The sequence below is a fragment of the Eupeodes corollae genome, chromosome 3, assembly GCF_945859685.1.
Source record: "Eupeodes corollae chromosome 3, idEupCoro1.1, whole genome shotgun sequence".
Lineage (NCBI taxonomy): Eukaryota > Metazoa > Arthropoda > Insecta > Diptera > Syrphidae > Eupeodes > Eupeodes corollae.
In genome coordinates, this window is record NC_079149.1 from 93,868,118 (window position 1) to 93,888,748 (window position 20,631).

Genomic DNA, 20,631 nt, shown 5'->3' on the forward strand with positions numbered 1-20,631 from the left:
AATCCCTCTGGAGGTTTTCAGGATAACTAAATGTGTAACAAATAAGTTTCGTAAACGTTGAACCTAATTGCCATTATTAATGAAGCTTAAGAAAAAATTACAATTTATTAATTAACTGAAAACCTTGAGTCACTATCAAGAAACTCAATTTTACGTTTATAAACTGCCCATAGATTGTAATGGGTCCGATTTGTCAAATTGAAAATTTTGACATTTCTCGACGTTTAAAGGTGCCTAGAGTCGAAATTAAAGATTTTTAAAAAGATGTGCAACGAATAATAATGTTTTTGACATCTGATAAAATTTTGAAAAAAATCGAATTGACAGTTTTTTTTTATAAAAAATAAAAATCTAAAACAAAATTACTCAAAGTTGGTATAAATTAAATATCGATTCGTATGTCTTTTCAAAAACTTGAAATTAAGGCTTCAAAATCTATTTTTTCTTTAAGAAATATTGTTTTCAACATTCTGAAAAATGTTGAGAAAAATCGAATTGGCAGCTTTTTTACAAAAAATAAAAACCTAAGAAAAAAATGTATAAAAGTTGGTAAAAATTTATTTTCGACTCAAATATCTTTTAAAAATTTTGAGATATTGGCTTTCAACTATCTTTAATCTTTCAAAAAATATTGTTGTTAATATTCAGTAAAATTTTGAAAAAAAATCGAATTGACAGATTTTGTACAAAAAATTAGTAAACCTAAACAAAATTTAACAAAAGTTGGTAAAAATTTATTTTCGACTCAAATATCTTTTCAAAAATTTGAAATCAAAAAAATCAAAATAATTTTTTCTTATAAGAAATATTGTTTTTAACATTTGAAAAAATAGAATTGACAGTTAAAAAAAAAAAAAAAAAACAATACCAAAACTGGTAAAACTTTACTTTCGACTCAAATAGCTTTTCAAAAATTAAAAATATTGGCTTCAAACTTATTTTATTTCACAGAAAATATTGTTTTCGATATTCAGTAATTTTTATTTAAAAATCCAAAAGTCCTTTTTTCATAAAAAATAAAATCTACAAAAAATAGTACGCACATCCCAGCCTCTTTTTTTTAGGGACATAAGCTTCGGGAATGCTCCATAAAAACAGTCCAGAGACGTTAAATTGCACAATTTAGGCTGCCAATTGACCTTACCCAAAAGTGAATTAAATTGTTTACCGAACTTGCCTTCCAATTGAATGATTTGTATTCGTACAATAGGTAGCTCTTGCAATGCTTCCGAATGCTTTCTACTTCAAAGAGGACCTTAGGCAAGTTATATACGCTTCAATTCTCTTACCAAAATCCTTTCCATGTATAAGGGAAAAGGGGAGGCCTAATTCCTGCAAACTACACCTAATCGACAATTCACGATCATCACTTACAATGGCCGATATACGGCTGCGATATTCTCCTCAATTCGAATTCTTCAATATCATTTTGGTTGTTTAATTTCCAAGTTTTTCGTTTCCTATACTTTAATTTTAAACAGGAAGACTCATCTTTGGAATCTCTATATGAAATAAGTTGAAATTCCTTGTTTATTTAGTATGAACCAAATAACATATTATAAATGTTGGAACATAATATATTATTGTTGAACTTTTTAATAAAAAGAAAAAAACCCTTCGTCCGTCAGAATTACAAACAAAAAATATAATTGATAATTCTGAGACATGATTTCGAAATCTAAGCACTAAACTTGTACACCTTTGTTATGAGTTTTGTTTTTAAATTGGTTTTCACTTAAAAAATTAAACTTAACCCTTCTCCCTTATTCGTGTAGTCCAAAATCTTGAGCCTACAGAGCTTTCATAAAATGAAGAATTAATGGTATTGTATTTTCCTTGTCAATATTTATTTCTTAGGTTTGTCCAAGCCATACAAATTGTACATGAAAACCGTTTCTAGCTTTAAACCAAGAATAATATCGTCGTCGTTCTATTAAAACTACCTAAGTCCATTTGTTGTGTTTTGAGATATTTGAATTAAAAGCTTGAAATCAACATGCAAATTAATAGATTTTGGGAGTTTGAATTCTTTATAATTTAAAAATGGTGCATCGTTAAGCTTAAGGAGTTTTGTAGAAATATAAATTTTGTCAATTGCATGAATTTAGCGTATTTATTTCATTTTTGTGGAAAATGGACTTAAGGAGTTTTCATAGAACGACTACGATATGTACATAATAAGTGGTTAAAAATATGTAGATTCGAAGGTTTTAAAAACGGTTTATTCTGATTCATATCTTTGTCCACCTAGACCTTTTTAAAGTAAGCGCTGTCATCAGCCAAAAGACAAAGCTGAAGAGAATACTGTCAATCAATGGAAGACATAAAGGACTCTGCAAGGCCTGATAGAACCTGGACAGCCTCTCCAGCCGAATCTCTTGAGCTACTGATTAAAACGCACTTTCCGGGTTGCGAGAGTGATAACCCCGAATCGCTTGAAACCACAGTGCATGTCGTGGAGACAGGTCAAAGAAGTTTTTATCCCGAAAGTGGGTAGGCGAGGTCACGAATGATTTCAGACCAATAAGCTTATCATCTTTTGTGCTTAAAACCTTGGAGCGCATTCTTGATTACCATATTAGAAAAATCCTTGTTGGACAACCTCTCGAAAGCTCTCAGCATGCTTATCTTAAGGTCAAATGTACGGAGGCTGCCCTTCATGAGGTAGTGCGTACTGTAGAACAAACAATCCATTATAAAGAATTTACTCTTGCCACCTTCCTAGACATAGAAGGTGCTTTTAACAACGTCCTAACCGAATCCATAGAAGGATCACTCGTTAAGTTCGGTGTAGAAGACTTCATTCGAAAACGGATTATTTCCATGCTCAGTGGTAGGAAGATTCGAGGCACTCTAGGCAATACAATCGCAACAAAACACGTGAGTAGGGGAACACCCCAGGGTGGTGTCCTTTCGCCTCTTCTATGGCTTCTGGTCATGGATACAATTCTAGTTAAATTAGAGAGATGTAGAGTGAAGGCGGTAGCCTACGCGGATGATTTGGTGCTATTGGTGTCAAGAAAGTACACCTCTGTGATTAGTGAAATCCCGGAGTCAGGTTTGAAGAAAATTAACAGCTCCGCCACGAGTTGTGGACTTGTTAACCAAAGTAAAACTGAACTGTTGCTCTTTTCCACCAAAACTAAAGTACCGCCCTTCACGCTACCTCGATTCAACGGTCAAATCCTATCATTGTCTTTCAGTGCAAAATATTTGGGAGTTATACTCGACCGTAAACTAAACTGGAAACTACATATTTAAGTACGGGTTAAGAAGGCCTGTGTTGCCTTCTACGCCTGCAGCAACACTTTCGCAAAAAGTGGGGACTTCAGTCTAAGATGATTTTATGGACGTACACAGCCGTAGTACGTCCAATCTTAACATATGGTTTGATTGTGTGGTGGCCTGCTCTTAGCAAAGCCTATAATATAGATAAGTTAAAGAAGGCTCAGAGAATAGCTTGCGTGGGCACCACAGGCGCCATGCGTACTTGCCCAACGGACGCCTTAAACGTTATTTTGGATTTTCTACCAATCGACCTTTTTATTAAATACATAGTTTCCTGCAGCGCTATTAGGCTGAAAGAATCAAACAGCTGGTTGTCAAAACCTTATGGTCACAGCAACACAACGAAATTGATTCCCTCAGATATTATCTCGGTAGGCACTTACTACTGCACTCCTACTTTGAGCCTTAGTAAGGGTTTTAAGGTTATTTTCCCATCCAGAGAAGATTGGAAGGATGACATCGTGTCGATAGGTTTCGACACAACCATCTTTACTGACGGCTCAAAGATGGAGTGCGGAGTTGGTTCTGGGATCTTTTCTGACTTTGTTAGCGTTTTTCAGGCTGAACTGCAGGCAATAAGGGAGGCATGTAAGATACTTAAACAAAGCCCAAACCAAAACCGAAATGTGGCTATCTTTACAGACAGTCAGGCAGATGTCAAAGCCATTAACTCGGCCATATCCTCATATAAATTGGTCCAGCAATGTCGCGATGAGCTTGCGAGTCTGAATATTAACCTCGGTGTCACCCAAATTTGGGTTCCGGGCCATAGTGGTATCGTGTAAAATGAACGGGCTGACGAGCTAGCCAGGCAAATATCTGCCCTTCATAGCTCACTTACGGAAATGGTTAACATTCCTCTTGGTGCTATGAAGGGTAAAATCTTTTCTATCTACCAAACTGAATCAAACCGAAGGTGGAGCAATTTACCCAACTGCATTATATCTAGGAAGATATGGCCCACCTTTAATAAAACCCGTACAAACTATTTTCTCCTATAGGAGTTCATGCGGAGAAGTTGGGTATCTCCTACAACACCTTTTGCCGTAGTTGTAGTGACCAAAGAGAAAGTGAAACGATAATCCATTTCCTCTGCAAATGTCCTGATTTGGAAAACACTATAGAATGAAATACTTTGAAAAAGCCTTTTTTGACGAACTTGATGAGCTATCTGAGACAAAGATTAGAGACCTAATCTTTTTTCTCAATGCGACAAAATGGCTCTTACATAATCGCTATTAAGCTTCTCTATAAATCTATCCCTTTCTATCACAGGTCAAACGAGTTTTTGGTATCAAAACGGCGCACTACAGCGCTAATTGGATCTTAGGCTAGGTTGCCTTGAGATCGCCATTTCTACCTACCTAGACCTTTTCCCAATATAAATACATAAATAAAACTAAAAAAAATCATGAAAAAATTCCAGATATAAAAGTTGTTGACCTCCCCAAGTCAATGATGCTCTAAATTTGTCTATAAGTCTGCCTATACTTATCATTAGTTGCAACAAGAGTTCCAACATTGCAAGGAAAAGGAATAAATTTGCAAGTTGAAAAATCTTCTTTTTACTGTTGTTTAAAACACAAGTAACTGAAAGAACCACCGATGTGTGTCACTGTTACAAAAGAGTTATGAGCCCGAGTGATTTAACCCATCTTTCTCTCCCACATTTCTTTCCCTTCGTCATTCATCTTTTTAAGATACTCTGTTCAAAATATATAAAACTAAAGTTCAAAGCCTTCTTCAAGTACTTATTTTTATTTATTTTGTGTCTTTTATTGTAAACATCATTGATTTCCCTTTTTGTCTCTTCATCATTGATGTGTTTTGAGATAACGTATACGAGTACAAGTGAGTCCTTGTTTTGAGAATCGAAACTCTTACAAAACATCCCAACTGATATACCCAACAACCTTTGAATTAACCTCCCCTCTCTAAGTTTTGACATCGACATCCTGAAGGAGCTTGTTATTGTGTATCACAATGAGAAAATTCATGTTCTACTAGGATATTCTTCTACCTCTAAAAGGGCGATGGGAATGTACTGCCGCTGATTCTGTCAATGTCTGTTATGCCATCTAGAGTATATAAGCTTCCCAGAGATATCATCTTTGAACCAATGTATAACAACCTTCTATAAGGTTCCCTCTGTTTTTGTTCTATGGGGTTCTTCTCTTTGAAATTACACAACAAACAATAATGATGACGAATACAAAAATAAAACAAAATTGTCAACGCCGATATAATGACGATGATGAGGACGACAATGACGACAATGCCCTCAACGACAATGATGAGACCTAACATACTCAAAGGTTCCTACAAGAGTATATGACGAATGAAGTTATTAACGATGGATTTTTTTGTTTTTGTTGTTAGTCCTGGTTTTGTTTTGTTTCTCTTTTTTGTTGTTGTTGTTGTTTTTGTTTTATTTGTATAGCTTCAGTATTTATAGGATCAATTTGATAACACAATAATAAATTATTTAGGTATGATGCGTGTTTTTATTGAAACTTCATGTTTCACTGATGAAAAAGACAAATATTTGGTCTAGGAGTGGCTGGCTTAGCTGTACATAGGTAGTCGTCTGTCCTCTGTTCAACATGCGTGACGACGACAATGAGTATCCTTAATATAGCTAAGTAGGCGTAATGTAATTCTGATGACAAATTACCAAGAATTTAATACCAATACTCGTCCAATACCAATATCGAACATTGTTTGATGGTGAAAATGTTGTTTTTGTCAATTTATTATCAAGAATTGCAGCATCATCATCCGCTTTGGATGGTTGTTGCGTGTGGGTCCTTGAAATTCGAAATCCGATTTTCTGAGAAAAGAAAACAGGAAATCTTCCATTGGTTTTAAGGAGAAAGTTTTGATTGAGAGTACATTTTCAGTGAAAACCAATCTCGTTGATTATTTTCTAAGCTTTGAAGCAACTTACGTACGGTTTTTTTCCTGAAATTTTCAAACATTTTTTAAGCTTTTAGATATTTTCTTGTGATTACAAATATTGAATTTTTATTCCAGTGAATTACTGCCAACAGCAAATCCGGTGATTAAAACGGAACCAGAAACAACCATTACCACCACAATTAATGAAACCACCAACAGCAACAATAACAATAATAGCCTAGAACAAGTTGTAAATGGCGGCGGCGGTGGTATTGGCATTAGTGGTGCCAGTAGCACCACTGGTGGAAATAGTATTGGTGAAAATAATATATCTCAATCATCGAACACCATAACTGAAGCAATTTCTATGGAAATAGCTTTAAGGGATGAAAATGATGAATTCGAAAAGGATCAACCTGACCCGGATAATATTAAAATGTTTGTTGGTCAAATACCAAAGACAATGGATGAAGTTCAATTGAAGAAAATGTTCGAAGAATATGGACGGGTTCATACGATTAATGTTTTGCGGGATAAGCTGACAACACAAAGTAGAGGTGAGTTTGAATTATTTTCACACTTTAAACTTAATTATATTGAAACTGCTTCAAAAATGTGTCCTAATAGTTTTGGGATATGGGTTTTGTGCGGTTTGGAAACCACTTTATCTATAATAGGGAGCCTTAAGGAGTATTAAGTTTCTAAAAGCTATAATATTTCACTTCTATGGTATGTTATATAAATTGATCTCAGTAAGGAATTGGTTCATCTGAAGGGATAACATCCATAACTTCGGTTGTAAATTTGTAGAAATGGTTAAAAATTGTGTTTTTAAAAAATGTTTATGAGTCATTTAAAAACCAAAACTGTTATGGTTTAACTTTCGTTAACACTGACAAGCAAGAATTGTTGATAATAACTTCTCCTTAGAATGCGTTAACATATCGAACGAGTTACTAAAAACATTCGAAAGTTTTGATTTTTAATGTTTATTTAGAATTTGTGCTGAAAACTCTCGAAAATATGGTCTTTAGCATCTAAAGTATAGATTATTTATAATACTGTATTCGTTTACTTTGCATTTTTTAGTGCCAGGATATTACGAAACAACAGCGGCATTTATTAACTTTCCATAGGAAGTTATTGTAATGGGTCCGATTTGTCAAATTGAAAATTTTGACATTTCTCGACGTTTCGAGGTTCCTAGAGTCGAAATAAAAGATTTTTAGAAAGATGTCTGTGCGTGTCGTTTTTTTTGTCGTCCATAGCTCAAGAACCAGACGAGATGTCGATTTCAAATAAATTTTGTTGTACAGATAATAAGGCAGAAAGATGCAGAAAGGGCTCTCAAGAAAATTGCGTGGGTGGTTTTTTTACCATAGCAGTTTAAAAAAAAGGTGAAAATTTTGGTTAACCCTAAATATCTTACGAACAAAAAACGTTAGAGACTTGAATTAAATTTTATATAATAAACTTTAACGTGATCTCAAAGAAGTATATTTTTTGAAAAAAATCTATCTAACGGTTTTTTTATAAATCAAAAAAACTGAAAAAAAAATTTGTCACCTCCAAAATTTAACGACTAAAATATAATTTCATCTCCAAAACAATTTTGTGCAACGGAGAACAATGTTTTTGAAATCTGACAATATTTTGAGAAAAATAGAATTGACAGTTTTTTTTATAAAAAATAAAAATCTAAGAAAAACATAACTCAAAGTTGGTAAAAATGTAATATCGATTCAAATATCTTTTAAAAAACTTGAAATTTAGGCTTCAAACTTATTTAATATTATAACAAATATTGTTTTCAACATTCGATAAAATTTTGAAAAAAATCGAATTTACAGTTTTTTTACAAAAAATAAAAACCTAAAAAAAAATTAATAAAAGTTGGTAAAAATTCATTTTCGACTCAAATATCTTTTCAAAACTTTTAGATATTGGCTTGAATTTACTTTTATCTTTCAAAAAATATTGTTGTCAACATTCAGTAATTATAAAAAATGTTGGTAAAAATTGATTTTCGACTCAAATATCTTTTCAAAACTTTGAAATATTGGCTTCAAACTAATTTTATCATATAAGAAATACTGTTTTCAACATTCGGTATAATTTTTAAATAATTCTAATTGAAAGTTTTTTTTACAAAAAATAAAACTCTAAAAAAAAAACAATACTAAAACTTGGTAAAAATTTACTTTCGGTTCAAATAGCTTTTCAAAAATTAAAAATATTGGCTTCAAACTTATTTTATTTCACAGAAAATATTGTTTTTAATGTTCAGTAATTTTCATAAAGTTTTTTCATAAAAAATAAAATCTACAAAAAATAGTACGCAAATTTGGTAAAATTGATACGAGTACATATAGACAAACTTTTAAGCAAGACAAATCGACAGACGGGATGGGAAGTTATCAGTGTGGGTCGCATCCCAGCCTCTTTTTTTAAAAACTAATCCTTGTTTCTTCAATAGTCGGTATTGCCTCTACGAACATCTAATAAAGCTTTAATTCGCCTGGGCATACCTTGGATAAGGTTTGTTACGCTGGTATTGTCCAAATTTACCCATTCCTCCACTAGGGCAGATCTCAGCCCATTGAGTGTTTCTGAAGGGCGGGTTCGATGGGATTCATATCAGGGCTCATTGCAGCTCAAGCCACTAAATCAATGTCCACTTCTTGTAAGTAGTCGATAACGCACCAGCAACGTGTGGTCTAGCATTGTCCTGCATCAGCAAGAAATTGTATGCAATAAATGGTGCGAATGGAACCATTTCTCCAAAATGTTGTTGATGTAGTAACTGGAGTTTACAGATCCTTCCACGATGCACAAATCGGTTTTTCCGTGTATGAAAATTCCCGCCCACACCATGACGGAATCTCCACAGAAATGTTCGCACTGATCAACCGTTTCCGAAGATTATCTTTCACCTGATCGTCTCCACACTTTGCTAGGTTTATCTGGTGAGCGCAGACATCAGTGAAAAAAACTCTACCCCAGTCGGTCTCGGTCCAATCTCCGTAAAAATGAGCAAATTCCATCTGACGTCGCTTGTGCTGGACGTGAGTCTTGGTACTCTCCACTAATTGCCTCGTCACCGTTTAAGCATTCACAACTCTCTCCCTTACGGATCGAAAGTCTGTGAGACACATCAAAAAGTATGACTGCGCCACTTTTTTTGTAACTCAGTGTATATTTTAACGTGATACCAAAAAAATATATCTTTAAAAAAAATCCAAACAACGGTTTTTTATAAATACAAAACACTGAAAAAAAAATGAGGCACCTTGAAAATTTTACAAATAAAGAAGGATTTTATCTCCAAATTAATTTTGTGCAACGAAAAGAACGTTTTTTTTATAAAAAATAGAAACCTCAAAAAACAATACTCAAAGTTGGTAATAAATTTAATTTCTGCTCAAACAGCTTTTCAAAAATTTGAGAGTTGGCTCGCAACTAATTTTTACCTATAAAAAATATTGTTCTTAACATTCAGTAACATTTTGAGAAAAAATTTAAATTCACAGCTTTTTTACAAAACAATAACAACTTAAAAGAAATTTTAACAAAAGTTGGTAAAAATTGATTTTCGACACAAATATCTTTTCAAAAATTTAAGGTTATGGCTTCCAACGAATCTTCGCTCATAAGAAAAAATATTTTCAACATTCGGTAAAATTTTGAGACAATTTTTTACAAAAAATAAAAACCTAAACAAAAATTAATAAAGGTTAGTAAAAATTGATTTTTGACTCAAATAACTTTTTGAAACTTTTAGATATTGGCTTCAAATTAATTTCATTTCTTAAAAAACATTCTCGCCAAAATTGAGTACTATTTTGAGAAAAATCGAATTGACAGTTTTTGTACAAAAAATTAAAAACCTAAAAAATAGTTAACAAAACTAGGTAAAAATTAATTTTCGACTTAAATATCTTTTCAAAAATTTGAGATTTTTATTTAGATCTAATTTTATGTTATGAGAAATATTGTATTAAACATTCGATAAAATTTTTTGAAAAATCGAATTGAAAGTTTTTTAACAAAAAATAAAAACCTAAAAAAAGCATTTTTAAGAGTTCGTAAAATTTGATTTTCGACGCAAATGCCTCTTCAAAAATTAAAAATATTGGTTTCAAAGTTCTTTCGTTTCGCATAAATATTGTTTTCGTTATTCAGTGAATTTTTGATAAAATTCAAACAGTTCGTTTTTCCATAAAAAAAAAAATTAAATAAAAAAAAAAAAGTACGAACATTTGGAAAAAATGAAGCTCGGTTCTCGAGATCAAGTGCACAATAGAAGATATCGACTTAAAATCAATTTTATTCATCTAATTTGTATTTGTTTATATAAGAAAAAGGAATGGTGAATGACTAAAAAGTCTCGTTAGCAAAAATATATTTTGATATCAAACTATTTCATCATATGCAAAATATTGTTATTAATTTTTAAAACTTTAAAACTTTTCAGCGAGATTTTCGACAGACGGGATGGGAAGTTATTAGTGTGTGTCGCATCCCAGCCTCTTTTTTTGTTTATAAATTTGTCTTTTCCAGTTTTTAAAGGACTTTCCTCTTCTTCTTTTAGTCAATACAGGTGCTGTTTGTAAAGCTTTATGAAAATGGCATGCAAATGCTCGAACCGATTTGGAACACATAAAGCTTCTTTACTCTTTACCTTTGCTTTGCAGGACAAACAAAAATGATTATATTTTGCCTCATTTATTAAGGATGTATATCAGGCTTGTAAGAGAATGCAATCTTTTGTAAATACATTCATTAAGAATCATTTATAGAATTCAATTTAAAGATTGCATTCCTTTGTTTCACTTAAAGATTGGGACTTAAAATTTTGCAATCACCAATCATTCGACCTTAAAAAGGCTGCAATCATTTTTTCTCCAAACATTTTACTGCAATCAATTGATTGCAATCGTTTGAGACATTCTTTGTATTCACTTCACTCAAAGTCAATGGATTCATTTTAAGTCCTTGCATTCACTTGAAGTCTTGACACTCATAACTAAAATTTTACTGGAAAAAAAATTCTATGTGACCCATATACCTCACACCCCAATTTTGAGTGTCATGTCAGACAGCAGGAGAACAACTAACATTTTGAAAAGTGTGTAGTGGGATTGAACTTGAGTGCAAAGACTTCAAGTGAATGAAAAGAATTTCAAGTAAATTCAAAGATACCATGATGGCTTGAATCCGTGCAGTCAAATGATTGTAGTTTTTTTGAAGTGAAATAATTGCTGATTGCAAAATTTTGTAGTCCCATTCTTAACGTGAATTCAATGAATGCATCTATATATTTAAGTTATAAAAGATTTAATTCCGCAAGATTGCATTCTTTTACAATCAAAAGTTAATACAATTAGTTTTTCATACAAACTGGTCAATATTTTGGAGAATTTAAAAACTTAAAACTCTTCCACATCATCATTCTTTTGGATGTTATCTAACTTGGCATTAAAAGAGTTGCGTTAAAATAATGTTAACGTGTCTTTTAAACGCGTTCTGTGTACTGAAGTCTTTTATTGCATATACAAACATATCTGTGAGTGACTCAATCAATTCTGCTCTAATATTATTTCTTAAAACTTTCACTAATTTTCAACCGAATTCAAGATTGGTCTAAAAACTGCAGTTATGGTTTAAATTCTTGCAGTAGCAGCCATTAAAGGCTTGAAACTTTGCATTGGTGTGTGTTCAAAATTATATTTTGACAGTTTTTTTATTTTATTTTTTGTTTCAAGTTATTTCACATGTCGTTGGTTCCATTTTAAAAAGTTTTTTAAAACAAAGTGCATAGACTAGAATATTGTACATTGAATTTAGGCCAAACAATTTCAAATAATTATTCTTTTAAGAACAGAGAGGCTCTTCAATTTGACGATAGGCCTTAATATGGGCTTGGGTTTACTTTTTAACTAATCACTTAATGGAAAATAGTCACAGGGTTCTAACTCTAACATCCAGGAAAATTATCAATGTTCATTATCCTAAGAGAAGAGTTTTGCTATAGATTTTTCTTCTACACCAAAACTTAAATGGAGTCTGGAATGTGACCTGAATTGATAAATTTACATTCGTGTTGATGATTACAAAAGTTAAAAAAAAAATATTAACATCAAAATTTTAAACATATTTTTTTATCAGTTTTCAGTCGTTTTTGTACGTTTTCGTTTTTGTTCAAAAAAAAATTCTATTGGAATTTAATTGTTGGCAAAATATTTGAGTCAAACAAAATTTTCAAAAAATTTTAGGTGTCTATTTTTCAAAAAAAAGGATGCCACTTCTATTATTCTAAAAATTTTAGCAGATGTCAAAAACGTTATTATTTGATGCATACAATTGTTTTGGGATTATATAATTTTTTGTACACAAACTAAATTTTTTTTTAAAGTCTCTTGTGTGTCTCTTGATGTTATTTTTTGCAAACATAAATTTATTTGAAGTCGATATCTACTTGTTCTTGAGAAAGTACGGGATTTTGAATTACATTCTATGGACCTTAAAACATAGAGAAATGTCGAAATTTTCAAATCGACAAATTAAAATAATTTTCCATGGAAATAGTAGCTTTTCTTTCTCCTGTTAATACAAGTCTTATGAAAGAAGATACACTCCGATTCTAGGTTAGGTTAGGTTGGAGTGGCTGTCCAGATGTCATTGACGCACCTAGACCTCAAGGGTCTATTGTGATACCACTAATGAGGTTATTCATGGGAGAGTAATGAACTTAAACAAACCATTTTGTACTTTTAATAAAGTTAGAGAGACATTTTGTGACATTTTGAAGGTGTTGGACTGTATCCTCTTCCTCCTCGTCCATGCAGCTTTTACAAAAGTCATTTTTGTAGACCCCTAGCCTCAGAGCAAGTCTTCCTATTAGGCAGTGTCCTGTTATTAGTCCAATTGTAGAGCTTATACTTTGTCTGCTCAGGGATATCAAGCCTTTTGACCGTTTTAAGTCTATGCTTGGCCATATTTGCTTGGTTGCTAGGCAGGTGGTAGTTTGTGCCCCTCTAGCATTTGTTGATTCTAGAGCATATTGTTTGAGAAAATATTTGTATGTAGCAAATGGTGTTCCTATGTTATGTTTTTATCTAACATTAGGCAGAAGTGTTCCGTTTTTGGCGAGCTTATCGGCTTTGCAAATGAGGTGAATATTAAACTGTTAAGTCATCTCATTCAGAGATGACCGACAATCGTGGACTATTTGCGAGTTTGTGGACACAGATGCGATAGACTTAAGAGCGGCTTGGATGTCCGAGAAGATTCGTATATCCTTGCAAGATATACCGTTTTCTTTGAGCCAGAATAGTGCTTCTTTAATAGCCATTACTTCGTCCTGGAATACACTACATTGATTGGGAAGTCTATATGATAGACTGAGATTCAGTTAATGCGAATAGATACCACTTCCAACTCCGTGATCGGGATTTGAACCATCTGTATAGAAGTGTACCGGAGTCTCTCTTCTTCCCAGGAGGATCTTGAAGGGATGGACACATGAAAGCTTTTACCGAATACCATTTTTGGGGTGGTATAGTCTAAGCGATCTGGGATAGATCTGAAACTGTCTAGAATTGTAGTAGGTATGTCCAGTATTGTTACTGTTCCATTGAGAGGTGGCTCTAAGCCTCACACATGAGTTGGCTGCCACCATTTTGGAGAAGATGTCAAGAGGTGTTAGGTTTAAAAGCTCTTCCAGTGCTGCGGTTGGTGTTGGGCGAAGTGCTCCTGTGATGCACATACCTGCTGACCACTGGAGCATATTTAGATTTACCATCTTGTCCAGTGCGGTCCACCATACAACAGCTCCATAAATGAGTATTGGTCTGATTACCGAAGTTTATAGCCAGTGGGTTATTTTTGGGGAGAAGCCCCATTTTGATCCTATGGCCTTTTTACAAGTAAAAAGCGCTATAGTGGCCTTTTTAACTCTTTCATTAATATTTGCCTTCCAATTTAGTTGTTTGTCTAAAATGAGGCCGAAATATTTAGCTTGGTTGCAAAAGCTTAATGGTATTCCTTTAATCTTGGGTGGGCTAATCTGAGGAATTTTATATCTTCTCGAAAAGAGTATTAATTACGTATTATGTGGATTGACGTCCAAGCCACATTGCTTAGCCCATTTTGTTAGCCTATTTAAGGCATTTTGTAGGAGTTCCGAGAGAACTTGGGGTTCTTCCCAGATACAGATATTGCAACGTCATCACCTTGAAACCCTCTGCTTCCAATGATGTAAGTAGGTCGTTTACTACCATGTTCCATAAAAGAGGCGAAAGGACCTCGATTCATCGATCTGGTGGTAGTAAAACTTCTCATTCGAGAAGTTATTGTCCTGCTTTTGAGCATGAGACTTATAAGATCTATGAGTGATTTCTCTAATTTTAGCTTATCCATTGCTGTTGTGATCACCTGGTAACTAATCTTGTTGAAAGCTCCTTCAATATCTAGGAACGCTACTAAGTTATATTTTTTGTATTCCAGGGAATATTCAACAATACATATCAGCGAGTGAAGTGCTGATTCTACTGATTTTCCCTTATGAGACATGGTCTTAAGTTATGTCTGATATAAATTTCAATCAATCTGTCCAAGGTTTTAAGAAGGAAGGATGATAGGCTGATTGGTCGTAGATCTTTAGGGTTAACGTGTGAGGGTTTCCCTGCTTTAGAAATGAAGACTACTTTTGCCATTTTCCAGGTTTTGGGAATATATCTCAACCCTAAACAGCTTGTTAGATTGATTTCCAATGGTGGAATGATCATGTCTGAGCATTTTTGTAGTTCGGCCGGAATGATTCCATCTGGTCCTGGAGAATTATATGGATCAAGGTGTCTATGGCCCATTGCAGTTTTTCCCGCGTTATTAGATCAACTAAACCACTTGTTAAGTCTTTGAGTATGTTAGAGCTACCTGGAAAGTGGGTGTCTAATAACAGATTAAGAGATTCTTCATCTGTGATAGTCCACGTGCCTGCTTCTGTCTTTAAAGCACTGGATGTTGTTGGAATTTTTGAGAGAATTTTCCTGAGTCTTAAGGTTTCCCCAAGAAGACCTTTTAATCTTCCTTAATTCTTTTTTATATTGCTTAAGATCTTGTTTGTATAAGTTCCAGTAGAAGGAGATCTAGTGTACTTAAATCAATTGAAGAGTTTGCGACAGCTCTTTCTGAATGGTTCTAGTTCTTTACGCCACCAATCAGGGTTCTTTTTACCCTTTAAAATGGTTACAAGGCATGAAGTTCTTATTGATTCATTAAAGGCTTCGTTGAGATGATTCACAGAAAGGTCTAGTTCATCTTTACTGGAATAGTTTTTAAAAAGGTTGTGATCAAGCAGTTGTATTAGTACCTCCCTATATCGGTCCCAGTTTGTTTTACGGTGATAGCGAAAATCCGTAAATGTATTTGCCACATCTTTGAGCTCAAACTGAATAATTCTAAGTCCCTTACTTTTCAATGGGTGTTTAGACTCTCTCAATGATTATTTAAGCTTACACCTCTAGATTTAAAGAATCTCTTAAGAGCTAATTTTGTAACTACACTTAATTTGAGAATTTGTATTATCAATTTGTGATTTTGTTTTTCTTCACTCAAAGTCGACAGTCTCAACTTTTCAGTATATCAACTCTCTAGTTGATCAACTTCTAATTTGCTCAACATCCGAAAATATTAGAAGTTAAGAAAGCAAACTTGATAGCTTTCTACCAAATTAAATTTTGTTACATATTCTGTCAAAAATTATTCTCGATTTCGGTTTAAATAAAAATATATTTGAAATAAAATTATTGGAAAAATTGGTATTGGAAAAATTATCAATTATTTAAAACTTCCGGAAGCGAAGGTGAAGAACACCATAAATATAAAATGTGTCCACGGTTCTGACTCGAAAAGGACGACCCTTTTTTTATCTTCCGATTTCGTATTTCAAAGCGAACGAAAATGTTGCTCTTGGAGTTGATAAGGAGTAGTTTGCTTTGCACTGAAACAAGTTACACAGTGAAGAAAATTATGACCAATTACAAAAACTACCAGAGTTCTTTAAATGATCGCGCAGAATAAGCTCAAATGTCGACAAATCTCTAACCGTCAAAAATGTCCTCTCAGTGAAATTTTTAAAAACCCAAGTAGCTTATGTTTTAAACGTCAATTCTACAGTTGAGATATCAAATACTGATGACAAATGTCTCTCAACTTATAAGTTTGTGTTAACTCTAGTGTTAACCAACTTGAAAGTTTGCTTATATAGGTTGAAGAATTGAACTTTAATTTGTTCAATAACAATGTACATAAGGTGTTTCAGGTACTTCCTTACTTTTCTTCTATCAATGGAGGACAAATTTCCAAAAATGTCTCAATACTAATAACGCAGGAACGCACACACATACATATACACACTTATTCACATAAACATGAAAACAATGAAAATTTATGGCACCCATTGAACTTTTTGGGATAATTGTCCCATTTCGCTCGATTCGAATAAATTTTCCGTTCGTAATTACATAATCCTTCGCATTTTCAGTTGAGTTTCACTTCCTCCCCAACGCAACGTCATGCCGCCATCGAGAGTCCTGATCCTGCTACCATAATAAAGAGGGCATTGGGTTTGGGTTGAATTCCTTGAGAGTCGTTATAGAGGTTATAGAAGGGTGGCATTCTTATACCCATATAGTCAGGATACTCTTTCTCCTCGTTCGTTTTTTTTTTGGAAGTGTCCTGTAGTCGCTCTATTCAATACGTCGAAGCGAAGCAATAACAATAACAATACGAAAACTTCGACCTGTTTAATAATATGTTTATGTATAATAACACAACACACAGAAACGTATTATTGTTATTCATTTATTAGCCCCACTTCATCCCCCATCCTTCACCCGTATGCTGCGAACGTTCTTAATGGCCGAAGCTTGACAATAAAAGGAAACAGTCAGTAAAGATTGACTGCTGGACTTAAGGGGGATGAGGGAGTGAGGGGTTCGGTAGGTATGAAGGACATGACTATGACGATGAATTGACCCCCCACGTGCGTCGCATCGTCAGATATATCAGCAGTAGTTGGGGTTGAGACCTGTACCATACTTACACGAAACACACGAAAGGACAAACGGGCTAAGGATCGCGTTGGGAATGGAAACGGCCATTACAATTTGTACATAACTCTATTCCTTACCTATACTTTTAGGGAGTTTTAATGTTTTTGTATTATATGCCTTTGAGTGTGTTCTTTTAATAAATGTCAGTAACGGTAAGTATTATATTGTGTTAAGGTTTTCACTTTTTTTTTTTTTGTTCACTGATGTCCCATGGTTTGAGGGCATCCAACTCCGATCCGAAGTTTACCAATTCAACAACAGAGAGGGTATATACATCAGACTCATAAGAGTAGTGGGCTTTAAGGAATGAAACATTATGTCTTTTCGAAGTGAGCAATTACGTAAATAAGCATGAAATTGAGAGCAAAGTAGGTTTGTATAGTCATATACATAGGTATGAACTTATATAGGTAAGGTTGAGTCGTCCTTTGTATTGTATAATGTTCAAAAAACACGGCGAGGTGGGAGACTTCGATTGCGTAAAATTGTAGTTTATTGCTTCGAAATATGCGATGAAGGGAATATTAATAAAACGCTCACAGAACCCAGACTGTTATGGTTATAATAATTCAGGTGTGAAATGCATTTAAGTAGCTGTTTTATGACGGAGTGAAATAATATTTATATTCCTCTTGGGGAATATGTTGAAAGATTAATGAAAATAACGGAAAGAGATAAATTTTATATAGGTATAGGTATAGCAATATCTTTAAAGAGTATATAGGAAGGCAGAGCAGGTTTTCCGCAAGTTGGCGAGCATTTTTATTAGGAAATAAATTTAAATTTGGTATTTTCAATTTAAATTAATATTTTGTTGTTAACTTAAAAAAAAACCTTCAAGTAAAGAAAAGTATCACCTCAAACAATCTTTAACTTCAATAGTTTGAAAAGCTTTAATAAATTATATAAAACTATTTGAAGATCTAACCTAATTTTATCAGATGAGGTTTAGAAAACACTTTCTTTTAATTCTTCTTTATTTAAAATGTTGAAAATGTATTCCCAGAGCAAACTTATTGGTTTTTATTTTTATCTCTGTGAGATAAAAAACAATTTTCTATTAATTTTGTGTTTATTTATAAAACACAGAAAAACACAATTACAATACAACCCAAAAAAAAGATGTATTTTTTCCAATAGTTCCACCTGACAATTGACGCAAATGCTATTTGTCTGGTAACAGCATATTTCGAAACCCTCACCCAACAAACTTCTCCATCTAGCTCGGTCCCTAGCTAGATGTCTCCAGTTTCGCGCTCCAAGTTGGGTGAGGTCACCTTCCACTTGTGCGCGCCACCTGATCCGCGGTCTTCCTCTACTGCGCTGTCCTGTGGGTGTTGATTCGAAGACTTTCCGGGCCGGACCATTGGTTTCCATGCGCTCTACGTGACCCAGCCATCTTAGTCGTTGGACTTTTGCTCTTCTGGCTAAGTCTACGTCGCTGTACAGCCCGTACAGTTCGTCGTTCCATCTTCTCCTAAACTCCCCTTCGATACATACGGGACCGTAGATCACACGAAGAACTTTTCTCTCGAAGCGACCCAAGGTGCTTTCATCCGCTTTTGTCATGGTCCATGCTTCTGCACCGTATAGCAGGAGGGGGATGATAAGGGTCTTATATAGCAACACTTTGGTCCCTCGAGAGAGGACTTTACCACTCAATTGCCAAAAAAACAGAGGTTAGCAAGAGTTTTGCCCTCATTGACCGTTAAACCCATTTTTGCCGCTTCTGCCTCAATATTCACAAAAGCCCCATTGACATCACGCTGAGTTCTTCCGATTATGTCAATGTCATCAGCATATGCTAGTAATTGGACAGACTTTTGAAAGATAGTGCATCTTGTGTTGACGTGTGAGCTCTGCACTATTCTTTCAAGCACGATGTTAAAAAAATCGCATGACAGCGCATCACCTTGTCTAAAACCTTTTTTGACATCAAAAGGTTCTGTTAAGTTGTTTCCAACCTTTATGGAGCAGCGTGACTTCTCCATGGTCATCCTGCACAAACGGACGAGTTTGGCAGGGATGCCAAAACTAGATATGGCTCTATACAGCTCGTCCCTGTAGATGCTGTCATATGCGGCCTTGAAATCGAGGTAAAATGGTGGGTGTCGATTTGGTGCTCTTGAGTTTTTTCCAGGATCTGCCGTAATGTGAATATTTGATCAACTGTGGACTTTCCTGGTCTAAAACCCCACTGATAAGGACCTATCAGGTTGTTGACGATGGGCTTTAGACGTTCACATATTATGGCAGAGAACATTTTATAGGCGATGTAAAGTAGACTGAATCCTCTATAGTTGTTGCAGTTTAGAGGGTCTCCTTTTTTCAGGATCGGGAAAACAATACTGAGGTTCCATTCATCGGGCATGTTTTCTTCCGACCATATCTTACAGATAAGTTGGTGCATGCTCCTAACCAACTTATCTCCAGCTGCTTTAAAGAGCTCGGCATTCAAGCCATCTGCTCCAGCGGCTTTATTAGACTTCAGCTAAGATATGGCAATCTTTACTTCGTCTAAGTCGGGAGGACGGGATTGTTGGCTTTCGTCGTCTTTATCGAATGGATCGTCCTGCCTGACAGCGGAATTCAGTTCTTCGTCGCCGTTATGTAGTCTGCAGAAGTGGTCCTTCCATATCCTCAGCATTGACTGCGGTTCCACTATGATGTTTCCACTTTCGTCTTTGCAGCCTTCGGTTTATGTACCTGTGAATTTCGTTGCACCTGTTCATAAAACTTTAGAACCTCATTCCTGCTTTTATACCTCTCAACATCTTCGACCGCACGCTTCTCATGCCCTCTCTTTTTCCTTCTGAAAAGTCGGCGTTCCTCTCGCCTCTTCTGCTCATAGAGCTCACGAGCAGCTCTCGTCCTTTTATGCAGCGCCGCGCCGCTTTGCGTGCCTTTTGTTTGGCTGCATTTGCCTGCCGACATTCCTCATCAAACCAGGCGTTCCTTGTTGGTGGCTGTTTGAAACCCAGCACATCAGAGGCGGCTTCTCTGATTGCATCTTGGCAATGTTGCCACTGGTTTTCGATACATTGTGTTGGCGGCAGAGAACTTCCAGAGAGGTTACTTGTCATTCGGTCGGAAAAGGATTTGGCGATCTCTGGCGATTGTAGCCGTTCGACGTTGTATCTTCTCCCAGCACCTCCCTGTTTTGCCTTGGGTCTGGAAATCCGAAGTGCTACCCTGGCGACAACAAGGTAGTGGTCCGAGTCGATGTTAGCTCCTCGGAAAGTTCGTACATCCATAATGCTGGAAGCGTGTCTGGCGTCGATTGCAATATGGTCAATCTGGTTGACGGTAGATTGATCTGGAGAAGTTC

At 34.8% G+C, this 20,631-nt stretch overlaps 1 protein-coding gene across 3 annotated transcripts in view; it reads left to right on the forward strand.

Annotated features, from left to right (window-relative positions):
• The window catches only part of LOC129949693 (CUGBP Elav-like family member 2), a 374,661-nt gene that overhangs the window by 26,735 nt on the left and 327,295 nt on the right, over positions 1-20,631 (forward strand). For all 3 annotated transcript variants that reach the window (XM_056061290.1, XM_056061291.1, XM_056061292.1), the window contains exon 2: positions 6,322-6,743. In XM_056061290.1, coding sequence (XP_055917265.1) covers positions 6,322-6,743 — 422 coding nt within the window. The remainder of the gene's footprint in view (positions 1-6,321; positions 6,744-20,631) is intronic.